The 14,433-nt window shown below is 39.0% G+C and overlaps 1 protein-coding gene across 1 annotated transcript in view; it reads right to left on the bottom strand.

The window, feature by feature from the left end:
• The window catches only part of togaram1 (TOG array regulator of axonemal microtubules 1), a 71,325-nt gene that overhangs the window by 24,126 nt on the left and 32,766 nt on the right, over nucleotides 1–14,433 (bottom strand). The window contains exons 5-12 of the mRNA XM_078406720.1: nucleotides 14,056–14,336; nucleotides 8,280–8,503; nucleotides 5,603–5,700; nucleotides 5,281–5,454; nucleotides 4,740–4,829; nucleotides 4,266–4,444; nucleotides 2,250–2,418; nucleotides 728–865 (exon numbers count right to left, since the gene is read on the bottom strand). Of these exons, the coding sequence (XP_078262846.1) occupies nucleotides 728–865; nucleotides 2,250–2,418; nucleotides 4,266–4,444; nucleotides 4,740–4,829; nucleotides 5,281–5,454; nucleotides 5,603–5,700; nucleotides 8,280–8,503; nucleotides 14,056–14,336 (1,353 nt within the window). The remainder of the gene's footprint in view (nucleotides 1–727; nucleotides 866–2,249; nucleotides 2,419–4,265; nucleotides 4,445–4,739; nucleotides 4,830–5,280; nucleotides 5,455–5,602; nucleotides 5,701–8,279; nucleotides 8,504–14,055; nucleotides 14,337–14,433) is intronic.

The following is a 14,433-nucleotide window of genomic DNA, read 5'->3' on the forward strand; positions in this document are numbered from 1 at the left end:
ATGGCAGTGCTAGCTCGAAGGGCCAAATGGCCTCTTCCTGCACCTATTTTCTATGTTTCTATACCTCAATTTCTTCTTATTGTCTATATCTCAGACTCCCACACCAGAAGTACTACAGGTTTTCAAAAAATAAGCTGATCATAACATGCTAAATCCAATTAGAGATGGAAAACAAATGTTATTGCTACCAACGAGGCCCAGATGCCCCCAAATAAATGAATAAATTAACAGTTTCCCTAACCCCAAAAAATGAATGCATCTCTTTTTCCACTATATTGTAGGGATTATCTGCAACTCGGTGAGGTTCATCTTACAACTTGAGTAGAATTTAGAAATGGAGAAATTAATGTGACAATACAAGCGATTATTGAATTAAAACATGCAGTGGCATTCAATGGAAGGGAAACTCATCACCGAGACAAAATTTTGTATTTTCATGGCTACAGTTTAAGGAAATGTCAAGTTTGAAAGTAGAAACACACGGAAGTGCAGATACTTAAATCTTGAGAAAAATACAAAGTGCTGGGGTACCTCAGCGAGTCAGACAGCATCTGTGGAAGGAACAGATCATCTATCCCTCCAGAACTTGTGTTTTGCTCAAGTATGAGTCGTAATTGTTTTGCTTTTAATATAATTACACATATTACGCTCCATGGGAGATCTTACATTTGACCAAACAATCCACTCCTGACACTAATTATAACCTTTAGATTGAACACCTACTTACCAGAATTTGGTGAGCAGGAAACTTGACTTTTCTTCACACTGCTGCTATGTTTGAATTGTGAAGGATTTGGAGTGGATACTTCCATAGGTGAAGAATCAGTTTTCAATGTGAGGAAAACTTCACCACCAATATCCAAGCCTAAATTAAAAAGATAAAAGCTATCTGGTTAAAATTCAGGTGAGAAATCCTTTGAATTTAAAAACTTACAAATACTCCTCTATATATATCTGCTTTTCAATAATACACAATGACATAAATGTGCAATCAATGTCCAATTTACAATTACTCCTTTCATCAAAAACTTAGTGGCTATATTCACCATTATTACCCCGCTTTCCAATCACTCGGCCATGCAAACGAAGTTTCAGAGCAACAAAATGTATTAATATTGACTTTCCCCTTTCTTTCTATTGGTCACAATATCTATATATCTATATATATATATATATACTACAAAAACTCAGATCTTGTATATATATATATATATATATATATATACATATATCCATATGTAAATATATGTTTTTCTGTGATTTTGCCGAAACGGTAAACCTTAACGCCACAATTTTTGTGCCACCTTAATCACCACTCTCGCGGCGACTCTTTATAACAAGTTTTATTTAAATTGATCTTATATTTTTTAAGTTAGAGATATTTTAAATTTCAAAAATCTCATTTCTAAACACATTTTTCCAAGGGCTGCTGTGCGTATGATGTCACCATAGGGCACGCACGGACTCTCTCTTCACTCACACAAACAAGATGGACGCCGTTAGCGGAGCTGCCCGCAATCAGGGGCTCCCCTCTCCTCTCGCTTCTCTCCTCTCTCCCCTCGCTTCTCTCTCCCCTCTCCCCCACAACTGCCATGAGTAATCCCAGCTTGGCTAGGCCACAGCCGCCACCGCGCTGCCTGTCTCCAGTAGTCCGTCGCTCTGGGAAAATAAGAGTGGGGGGGAAAGGGGAGGGTGGGAGGAAGAGAGAGTGGGGGTGGGTGGGAGAGTGCGACTGGGGAGGGGGACAGCGGGGGTGGGGGGGATTGGGAAGAGAGAGTGGGGAAAAGGGGGGTGGTGGGGAAAGGGGGGGTGGGGGAGAGTAAGAGTGGGGCTGGGGGAGGAGAGAATGGGGGGGTGGGGGAAGAGAGAATGGGGGAAAGGGGGGTGGTGGGGAAAGGGGGGTGGGGGAGAGTGAGAGTGGCAGTGGGGGAGGAGAGAATGGGGGGTGGGGGGAGGAGAGAGTGGGGAAAAGGGGGGGTCGTGGGGAAAGGGGAGGTGGGGGAGAGTTAGAGTGGGGGTGGGAGAGGAGAGAGTGGCCTCAGTCACACCCTCTCCCCTTCCCTGCCCCCCCCCCCCACGAGGAATTGGCCCACTTTGTCTAGTATCTAACTAAAATCTCAATAAACAAGCTAGTGTCGAACAAGGAATTGCCTGAAGATGATTGAAATAATTGAATACACTTTGATAAGAATACGGAAAAAATGGCTAGTGACAAAAACAACAGTAGTTGACTGACATAGCAATCTTACTTTCAGTTCCAGCTTTGTCTAGATCTGTAGCCTTTAATTTTTCATGTAATCCTTCCCTTTTTACAGAATCTTTGGAATTATGTTTATTTTGTTCTTCTGCTTGACCCTGTTGAGCAGCTGCCTGTTTCCTTTGCTTCATTATATTCCGAGCTGATTTTGACATGGAGATCTTTTGAAGAAAAAAACATGCAATAATACAATGACCTATACATCCAAAGGTACTCTCATAGTAATTTAGAGAAATCTTAAGCAGTTTCATCAATGTGGTATAAAAACAGCAGGAAAATGGAAACATGGAAGGCCCTAGAGCAAAGTGATCATGGCAAATTTGGTAAAGTGGTGTGGTATTGCAATGCTGGTTGATGGATTAAATGTTCCTGGACATCGTGGGGTGGAGTGGGTGGGAAGGTAGAGAGAGATAGAATGAGGCTCCTATTTCTTAAAATAGCGCATTTAGATCATTTATGCCCTATGAAGGGAGCAGTTCTATAACTATTATAAGTTAGTGTTTTATGCAAGTATACCTATTTAACAACAATTACATTGAGTTAACTGAAACCCATTTTCCATGATAGTTGACTTGATAATTATCTTGAAGTGACTGCCTTTACCATAGAAAATGATTCAGAATATCAAGTTTAACTAATTGTTGTGACTTGCTGCAGCAGGGAATTTTACACCCACTAATCTTAATCAGACTTGTCCTTGAACATTTAGGCCTTTATTTTTTATTTAGCAAGTTACCAATAATGAGAATGTATTCAGGACTCTAGAAAACTGTACAAGCAACTTTATGTTTTTAACCAATTAGACTAAAATATGCAAAACAAACAGTTTTAGAAATAAAAGAAAATGTAAACTGGAGTCAAGCAGGTTCATGTTCAGTAATTATAGAAAGGCTTGGAGAAAAAAAGACTGGAGAAAAGTGGGAAGTAAGGACTCAACTGGGTAAGTGCAAGTAGGATATTTTCCCTTGTAAAGGAGTCTAGAAATAGTGTTCTGGAATATGGGAGAGACCATTCAGGGTTGAAAAGTGAAGATTATTTCTCACTTATTTTTCACTTGAATCTTTGGAGTTCTCTACCCCAGTAGGTTATGGAGACTCCAAATGTGTTTAATACACTGATAGATTTCTGGACAATAAATGAGTTAAAGGAAGTGGGAATTGGGAAGGAAAGTGGTATGCAAGGTGGAAGACCAACTTTGATCTTTCTTAATGGGACAGTAGACTCGAGAGATTAAATGGTCTACTCCTGTTCCTACCCCTTCTATTTTGAAGGACAAATTTTAAAAGTTTTACACCACAACTGGGTGTTTAGATTTCAAATTATTGAAATTTAACTTTCTACGGTTAACTTTGTATCATTTAATCATCTATATCAAGCCTACCCTTTAATGCAAATCTATTTTGTGGCCGACAGCATGATTCCTTTTCTGACACATTTTTAGTGAAGCAACTTGGAGAACAACTTTTAAATTTCTGTGTTTAATCATGAATGTATCTGTCCCCTCAACTGAAGTTACCGAATCATAAATAATGGTATGTGCCGATAGCTTGTGCATTAGATTGATAGCAAAATCTAGCTCAATTTGATGTATTGTGATATAGTTGTTAACATCCGCAGATATACAAAACACATAACTAGTTGGAAAGATTAACAGAAAGAATATAATTTCCAAATCTTGGGATTTTAATTTACTAAACACTGGGTAAAGTTGTATAATTTCATGGTAAATTTATATCATTTCATGTAATGTATAATTTCATCAACTATAACATGTTTAAAATAAATTAGTCCCTTCCAGGCATGCTTCTACAATATTAAATAATAATTTGACTAGAAATTAATTAAAAATAGCAAGGCTCACAAGCAATTAATTTGGTCTTAAAATAAGTCATGCCAGAGTAGTGAGGGAACATTTGAACTAAATGAGCACAGCGTTATATCTGAACTGAGAACGGTTTGGAAATGTGCATTTAAGATCACTTCCCAACTATCAATTTAGAATAATTACCTCTCTTTCACTTTCTACATTATCAAGATCAGTTTGACTATTCTGATGTACAGCCCTTCCATAGATTCCTGAAGGAAGATCCATTGCTGGCCTTCGGTCACACATATCATCCCCACCATTAGATGGGGTGATAGCTTGATTGTGTGCTACAGGAGCTGACCGGGTACCTCCAAAGACACCTAATGCAGCAAAAGAATTACAAAGAACTTCCTTATTTTGGAAATTGCAATGCATGTTATTAAACCAAAATGAATTTTACATCTATAAATAGCAGCACAAAAATAATTAATCAGGTGAAAAATGAATTGTTGCAGTATTTTCACAGTATTAAAGGTTTGGAAATAATGACAATCCAGACAGTGTAGCTCAGCTCTGACAATTTCATGCCATGCAGGACTTACATTGAATGGGATTGAAATTTTTTCACTATGGCATAAAAGGAACAAGGAGAAATACAAAGCTCAATGTACTCACTTTTTCCTATTATCACCACAGAATCCTCATGGAGCTCATTTCCCGAATTGATCTCGTGATTAGCCACTTGTTGCATGTTGATGATAGATCCTATAATTCCAGATACAATTAGTATTCCAGATACAATTAGTATGTTAAAAGGACATCATGTGCACAGTTGAACAGTGTTGCTTTAAATTCTATTGTTTCCATAAATCCAAAATGTCCATGCATAAGTGCAACAACATGATTATCACAAATACTGATGTAATAACACTATTTTGTGCTAATTATTTGTTAAAATTATTGATTGCCAGATATCGATATGAATACAGAGACATAAGAATCTTCAGATGCTGGCAGCTTGAGCAAAACACAAAGATCTGGAGATACTCAGCTGGTCAGGCAACATCTGTGGAGGGAATGGATAGATATTTTGGCTCGGGGGGCTTCTTCAAGCTGATCATGAATATATTTGTATCATCTTACTTGGACATATTTAAGTATTGATAAAATAGCCAACAATTATTTGAATGAAAATAAGTTGCATAGTTAGACTAACCTTTTGCGGGTTTATTACCAATATTTTTTTGATGCTCTTTGGATTGCAATTTTGAGGCAACCTGAGACATTTCATTTTGTTTCTCCTCTTCCAAATATGAGATTCCATTTCCATAAGTCATGCGTTGTCCAACAATACTCACATCAGAGGTGGTTCTATCATGGAAGGTCACACCTGTATTTTTTTTAAAAGAAAGATTACTTATTGATACAGGCAACTTTTAAGGCTATTTTTCACTCCAAATTATTACAACAAAAGAAAAATATTTTTGGCAAAAGTGCTTACAATTTTGAAAGCAGAAAATAAATTTAGGTAGCAGTACCCGAGTTGGAGTTGTTTTCCACTGGAGGCAGCTTAGACTTTCCTGATGGCATGCGGCCATGGCAGGCTTTAGATCCTATCTGAACACAACCATCAGACCTACAGAAATTGCAATAAACCTCAAATGAAGAAGTTTGAAAAATCATTGAAATGTTTTAAGATATATTTTCAAGGAAGCATTCAGTCAAATTTAGTGGTTAAAGTAACTGGTGTTAGCTTAAAACGATTTAAGTATTTCTTTAAATGATTATCACATGCCACTATGTTTCCACAATGAAGGTCACTGAAGATCACTGAACACAGGTGCAGAATATTGCTGTAGAAACGTACCTGTCCATGTTTAAATCAAGTCTTTACAATCAATGTCTGCTGCTGAGGCATTTCAGGAAAACCGAAAACCACCATCGGTATGAAAAGCTTTTGGTGATCTCACTGTCAATATATATCTTTAAACACATTGCTGATGACGCACAGTAGACTGATGGGGTAGGAATAAGTTCAATTACATTTAATTCCTGGACAGGAAATATCCACGCAATGTTTCCTATCGTCTGGTAGATGCCAGTATTGTGGCTGTGCTGAATACTGGAGGCGCAATTAGTTTTGGAAGATGTCTTACCAAACTATAGCCTTTGATATATCAAGTAATCTCTTGAATTCTTGAAATCAACTAATATTTCAGCCTCTTCGTCACATACATGCCAGGTTCAACCGCTTTTAAGGATATGAATATTCTTGGAGCTCCTCCTTCTATGACTTACTTAGTTACCCACCAGTATTTATGAATTTTGCAGGATTCCAGAACTTTGAACTGGTTGTCTGGTTGTGGGATTTCTTTGCTCTTTTCTATGGCAGCATTTCTTTTTTAAACAGCGGTTAACGCTGCACCCGCATGGCCTTCATCAAGTGAACCACAGGTTTGATGATAATGGTAGAGTGCGGAATATATTGAACCACAAGATTACGGTGGAATAATCTGCTGGAGGGAATCAGCGGGTGAAGCAGCATCTGCGGGTGGAACAAAACGGTTGACGTTTTGGGTCGAAACACTGTTTCAGTCTTGTTGCAGGCTTTTGACGCAAAATGTTGACCATTCCTTTCCATCCACAGATGCTGTTCAACCATTGATTTCCTCCAGCAGATTGTTTGTTGCTTTAGATTCTACTCTCTTTAGTTTCTGAGCTGTTAGATTAGCTCTGTATCTGTCTAATGTCACAGCAGATACATACAAACCAAGGAGAGTGACCTCAATTTGAAAAAAGAACAAGGAATTTCCAAAGACTAAAATGTTAACAGTTCATCCATGCAGAATAGTTATTAATTCTTGGACTAAGGAGATACAATAACATAGCTTTTTTTGTTGATAAGTAGCACTTCAGTTATATATCAAAAACTGGCCCGCTTTGCCACACGTTATTATCATTTCTACAGCTGTGAAATTAGATTTTAGAACTAATCTTTGCAAAGTAATTGCTTTTCTGAAATTGCTCCAAAATATATGGTGAATGCTAGTTAGTCAAAAAAGTTACACTAGGTAGAGAGCATTTGTTCAGGAAAATTTAGAACACATAAAATAGAACAATTTAGAAACATAGAAAATAGATGCAGGAGTAAGCCATTCGGCCCTTCGAGTCAGCACCGTCATTCAATGTGATCATGACTGATCATCCAGAATTAGTACCCTGTTCGTGCTTTCTCCCCGTATCCTTTGATTCCGTTAGCCTAAGAGCTATGTCTAACTATCTTGAATACATCCAGTGAACTGGCCTCCATTGCCTTCTGTGGCAGAGAATTCCACAGATTCACAACCCTCTGGGTGAAAAAGTTTTCCCTCATCTCAGTTCTAAATGGCCTACCCCTTATTCTTAAACTGTCACCCCTTGATCTGGATCTGGATGGGGAACATTTTTGCTCCATCTAACTTATCCAATCCCTTAAGAATTTTATATGTTTCGAAAAGTTCCCCTCTCATCCTTCTAAATTCCAGTGAATATAAGCCCAGACGAGCCTTGTTCTTTCAACATACGTCAGTCCCGGGAATTAACCTGTTGAACCTATGCTGCACTCCCTCAATAGCAAGAATGTCCTTCCTCAAATTAGGAGACCAAAACTGCACACAATACTCCAGGTGCAGTCTCTCACCAGAGCCCTGTACAACTGCAGTAGGAGCTCCTTGCTCCTATACTCAAATCCGCTCACGATGAAGGCCAACATGCCATTAGCTTTCTTCATTGCCTGCTGTAGCTACCTGCGTGCTTACTTTCAGTGACTGATGTACAAGGACATCTAAGTCTCGTTGCACCTCCCCTTTTCCTAATCTGACACCATTCAGATAATAATCTGCCTTCTTGTTCTTGCCACCAAAGTGGATAACCTCACAAAATAAGATAATAGAGATATTGGAATAGGAAGATAAAGTGAGAAGCATTTAAAAGTTACTTTTATACTTCAGCATTAAGAATGAAATTATTCTCAAACATGGCAAGTTCTGCTCATGTTAAATTTAAAAATATAACAAAATAAAGGAAGATTTATTGCATATTAATAATGCAATGTTTCACTAATATTCTTTGTGAAAACTAACAATGTTATCTTTGAAACATGGGTAGATTTGACTGTATTATTTAAATGCAGACATAAAACAGTAATATTGAATAACTCCAATTTTTAATACTTACATTATTTTCTTGCTACAAGGCAAAGGGGAAATCAAAGAATCCTGGCTGTAAATGTCACTTTCACTGTATGTGCTTGTATAAGGTGATGAAGTACGTGATGTGGAATCCAAACCAACTTCCAGTTTAAGGGCGGAATCTGGACTCTCAATATCAGATGCACCATTGCTCAATTTAGCTCTTTTCTTTGCAGCACTGTTTCTTAGTGACTTGAGGGCACTCATCATCTGTAAAAAATACTGATATGTCAATGAACTGCAAAGTGAAGGAAGCATTTGTCAATAGCATCATCATTCAGCACTTACCAACAACCTGTTTGCCAATGTTTGGTTTAGGTTCTGCCAGTATTACTCAGATCCAGATCTCAACCCAGCGTTGGTCTGCAGATCATTAAGGGGATTGGGGTATTGGAGTAACCAAAGCAAGTTGGTGCTGTGAAGTTTGCAGCTGGTGTAGTCACTGTATGATAGTTATGGAGGAAGTTAAAATTTGGGGTAGTTAACAGGATGTGTCAGGCAGGCCACTGTCCATGAAAATGTTGAGCTTACAGTTAAAAGAAACAGCCCAAGTCAGTGCTGTAACAGATATAATGCTAGAACATTTAAATGGATTGATACTATAGTGATTTACTGATGGCAACAGAATACCCAACAACAGGGGAATCACCAATGGCTAGGTTCATATCAGCATATTAATGATCTGCAGATCCTTCTACGCCAATATGACAAAAAGACACAGACAGAACAACCTCTCAGAAATGTTTGTCTTCTATCCCAAAGGTCTTAAACGACAGTAAGCAGGAGAGTCTGGACCAGACACTATCACTGGAGGAGCCAACATGCTTCATCTGTTCCTCTGACAAAGAAAACAATGAAAGTGATGGAATATTGTCTGAGATGTACTCGGTTCTGTGGGACTGGTTGGGCCCAGATCTACTGGAAGTGTACAATACTATGCTTTGAGTTGGCAGCATGTCAGTATCCATGAGGAAATGGAATATCAGGAATCAGAGACACGAATCACAGTTAAATATAGATTACCAGACCTCCCAACATTTGATTTTACAAATTCAGAATTTTGATGTCCAAAATTCAGAATTTTACATCAAAATTCATAATATGGCACGTAATGTAACTTTTCAGCAAAAAATGTATGCACGCCAAATGCGCGTACACGTTGCGCTACATTCATGTGTGAAAAACGACTATTATTTCCAACAATCTGTAGTTCTTGGACTACATGTACAATGTCAGGCCTATCATGAGTATATTCTGCTATTTATAGAAAGGTTATTGAACAGAAATAAGCTGTTCCTTCAGTTTGCGTGTGGCCTCACTCTGGCAATGGAGGAGGCCCGGGACAGAAGGGTCAGTATGGGAATGGGAAGGGAAGTTAAAATGGTTAGCAACTGGGAGATCTAGTAGGCCTTGGTAAACGAAGCACAAGGGTTCAGAGAAACAGTCTCCGAGTCTACGCCTGATCTCGATGATGTACAGGATCCCATATTGGGAACACCGAATGCAGATGAGGTTGGAAGAGGAGCATGTGAACCTCTGCCTCACATGGAAGGATAAGGTCATCTACCCACTTAATTTTTCACTCACCACAAATGCTGCTTGATATGTTGGGTACTCCAAGCATTCTCTTTTGTTTTATATTTCTAGCATCTGCTGTACGCTGCCTCTCAGTTACAGCATTATTTTTTCCCTGTTGTCAAGTCATATATCTAAATCAATTCGTACTCCTTCAGAGACATTATCATTGAATAACAATCATTCATCACCCTGTCTTAGATCAACAGCATTTGTGACACATGAACAATCTTGGTCTCCAATCTATCATTCTTTGTTTGCTTATCCACTTGTTTACTTATTGTTTTAGTTGAACGTTAAATCTATTTCTTTCTCCACAGATGCTGCCTGATATACTGAATACCTTCAGTATTTTCTACTTTTATTTCAATTCAAGAATCTCCAGTTTATTTGCTCACCGAAGGAAAGTTACATTCTTTTAATTATTTGTGCTTGGTGTAAATATATATTTTTACTGATGGTCTGCATCCCAGGGTACTTAAGGAGGTGGCTCTAGAAATAGTGGAAGCATTGGAGATCATTTTTCAATGTTCTATTGATTCAGGATCAGTTCCTGTGGATTGGAGGATAGCAAATGTTATCCCACTTTTTAAGAAAGGAGGGAGAGAGAAAACGGGTAATTATAGACCAGTTAGTCTGACATCAGTGGTGGGGAAGATGCTGGAGTCAATTATAAAAGACGAAATTGCTGAGCATTTGGATAGCAGTAACAGGATCATTCCGAGTCAGCATGGATTTACGAAGGGGAAATCATGCTTGACAAATCTACTGGAATTTTTTGAGGATGTAACTAGGAAAATTGACAGGGGAGAGTCAGTGTACCTCGACTTTCAGAAAGCCTTCGACAAGGTCCCACATAGGAGATTAGTGGGCAAAATTAGAGCACATGGTATTGGGGGTAGGGTACTGACATGGATAGAAAATTGGTTGACAGACAGAAAGCAAAGAGTGGGGATAAATGGGTCCCTTTCGGAATGGCAGGCAGTGACCAGTGGGGTACCGCAAGGTTCGGTGCTGGGACCCCAGCTATTTACGATATACATTAATGACTTAGATGAAGGGATTAAAAGTACCATTAGCAAATTTGCAGATGATACTAAGCTGGGGGGTAGTGTGAATTGTGAGGAAGATGCAATAAGACTGCAGGGTGACTTGGACAGGTTGTGTGAGTGGGCGGATACATGGCAGATGCAGTTTAATGTAGATAAGTGTGAGGTTATTCACTTTGGAAGTAAGAATAGAAAGGCAGATTATTATCTGAATGGTGTCAAGTTAGGAAGAGGGGATGTTCAACGAGATCTGGGTGTCCTAGTGCATCAGTCACTGAAAGGAAGCATGCAGGTACAGCAGGCAGTGAAGAAAGCCAATGGAATGTTGGCCTTCGTAACAAAAGGAGTTGAGTATAGGAGCAAAGAGGTCCTTCTACAGTTGTACCGGGCTTCTACAGTTGTACCTTCTACAGTTGTACAGTTCTACAGTGAGACCGCACCTGGAGTACTGTGTGCAGTTTTGGTCTCCAAATTTGAGGAAGGATATTCTTGCTATTGAGGGCGTGCAGCGTAGGTTCACTAGGTTGATTCCCGGAATGGCGGGACTGTCGTATGTTGAAAGGCTGGAGCAATTAGGCTTGTATACACTGGAATTTAGAAGGATGAGGGGGGATCTTATTGAAACGTATAAGATAATTAGGGGATTGGACACATTAGAGGCAGGAAACATGTTCCCAATGTTGGGGGAGTCCAGAACAAGGGGCCACAGTTTAAGAATAAGGGGTAGGCCATTTAGAACGGAGATGAGGAAGAACTTTTTCAGTCAGAGAGTGGTGAAGGTGTGGAATTCTCTGCCTCAGAAGGCAGTGGAGGCCAGTTCGTTGGATGCTTTCAAGAGAGAGCTAGATAGAGCTCTTAAGGATAGCGGAGTGAGGGGGTATGGGGAGAAGGCAGGAACGGGGTACTGATTGAGAGTGATCAGCCATGATCGCATTGAATGGCGGTGCTGGCTCGAAGGGCTGAATGGCCTACTCCTGCACCTATTGTCTATTGTCTATTAATGATTTTTAAACATTGAATTTTCAGGTGATTTGGAAACAAATTTGGTCCCAGCAAGCTCCAATAAACAACAGTGCTTTTTTTAAAGAATGGTTTTATTTTCTGAGAGATCAATGCTGACCAATAAAAGACTCTCCAGTTTTCCTTCAAAATAATTTCACAGAAACATAGAAATAAGACCCTAATACATAGGAGTAGAATTAAGCCATGCAGCCCATCAAATCTGCTCCATCACGTGCCCATGGATGATCTATTTTTCCTTCCCTTGCCTACTACCCTACCAGTCTCAGTTTTAAACATACCCAATGACTTGGCCTCCACCGCCATCTGTGGCAATGAATTCCACAGATTCACCACCGTCTGACTGAGGAAATTCCTCGTCACCTCCATTCTAAAGGTGTGTTCTTTAATTCTGAGGCTGTGCCCTCTGGCCGTAGACTCTCCCACAAGTGGAAACATCCTCTCCACATCCACTCTATCTAGGCCTTTCATTATTCAGTAGGTTTCAATGAGATCCCCATTTCATCCTTCTAAACTCCCTCATACTCTCCTCATACATTAACCCAATCATTCCCAGGATCATTCCTGTAAACCTCCTCTGGACCCTCTCCAATGCCAGCCCCCTGATATACGGCATAAAACTGCTCACAATATTTTAAATGTGGCCTGACCAGTGCCTTATAAAGCCTCGGTATTATATCCTTGCTTTTATATTCCAGTCCTCTCGAAATGAATATCACAATTGCATTTGTCTTCCTTTACTACCGACTCAACCTATAAATTAACCTTTTGGGAATGTTGCACCAGCACTCCCAAGTCCCTTTGCATGTCTGATTTCTAAATCTTCTCTCCATTTAGTAAATAGAATTAGTCTATGCCTTTATTCCTTCTACCAAAGTGCATAACGTACACTTTGCTGCACTCTATTCTATCACAGAAAGCAACTATTGAGCCCATCATGTCAATGCTGACAACAAGCAGGGGAGGAGAGGGGGGAAGGGGGAGGTGAGGGGAGGGGGAGGGGAGAGGGGAGGGTGCTGCACCAATGCAGGGGAGGAATGGGCCCAATGGGTCCACTTGGTCTAGTTCTTACATAAAAATGTATCACTTCAACTCTTCTTTAATCCTATCAATTGCTTGACGTTTATGGCTTCCAGTTTTTTGTTCCATTCAGGAACTTGTTTATTATTTTTTGTTCAATGCTTTAAACACATCAGACTGAAAGCTCCCCTTTGCCTGCTCTATTTCATTGAAACAACCTTAATCCAAGTAATCCTTTGTTAAAACTAAACTTCTTCATCTCAGATAACATTCTAATAAATACCTTTCAAACCTTCTCTGGTGCCTCCATATCCTTCCTGTAACTCACTTTAGCTGAGCCCTAGTCATTCATACAGTTCTTGATAACCACAATTCCCATTGAAAGACTGATGGGGTTCAGTTTATATCTTACCTAAAAAAATGTCAACTCTAACAAGGCCAGCATTACATAAATACAATGCTGAATTGCCACCATAGATTTTGAAATCAAATATCTGGATTTGACTATGAACTTTAAACATTCGATCTCAGTGGCAATAATGTAACACAGAGCCATCATTGACAATTCAAACAGCAGTTGGTTCAAGCCCTGAACCAATGTGAAATCCAAATCTAACGCCACTCTTCAATACTCCTTACAGTATATTGCATATAGATGGCAGGACTGTTTGCCAATTCTAACATAGGTGTTTTAAAAAAATCTTGTACTTAATTTAATTGTATTTATGTATTTATTTGTTTTTGCATTTATTGCATATATGTTTGTACGCACCGTCAGGATTGGCTGTTTTTTAATTTCGTTGTACTCGTTGCAATGACAATAAATGAATATTATTATTATTATATTATTATTATTATAACAAATACAAGGTTTCTCAAAGACAATGGTTAATATGCCCAGTGTTCCTGCATCAACTCATACCAAGATTAAAATAGATTATCTGGGGTACAGTTGCTCCCATATTTACCAATGTAACAGCTGCTGAACCCCCAAAAAATCCCTTGCCAAATTTTTCAAGTAATTTCAATGCTTCATGTTTACCATTGAAAGCTGTTTTTCGAAAACGATCAATCTTTTTCATGCAAGCATGCACTAACCTCTTCGAGATCTGTTTCATCTTCATTGTTATCCAACAAGGAAAGATTCGGTTCCAGATTTTTATCAATGTTTTTTTCTTCTTCCCATGCCTCCTCAGAATCTGCTCCATGTGTTTCTTTCTTATTATCAAAATCAAGTACTTCTGTTTCAACCATTGGACTCGTACCTCTTGGAATGGGAGGAACAGGCTTTGACGTATTAAGATCTCTCCAAGATGATGGTGACCGCACCAGTGCAGGTTTGAGTGATACACGAGAACGGTTGTCTTGCAAGTTGTCTCCTGGTAAATCAGACAATTAAATAAATATGCACATATCCTTTGCTGGATGACAAACACCTACTTAAAAAATATATTAAACTAAAACATTCCTATATCT

Source organism: Rhinoraja longicauda, chromosome 10 (assembly GCF_053455715.1).
Source record: "Rhinoraja longicauda isolate Sanriku21f chromosome 10, sRhiLon1.1, whole genome shotgun sequence".
In the NCBI taxonomy this organism is placed as follows: Eukaryota; Metazoa; Chordata; class Chondrichthyes; order Rajiformes; family Arhynchobatidae; genus Rhinoraja; species Rhinoraja longicauda.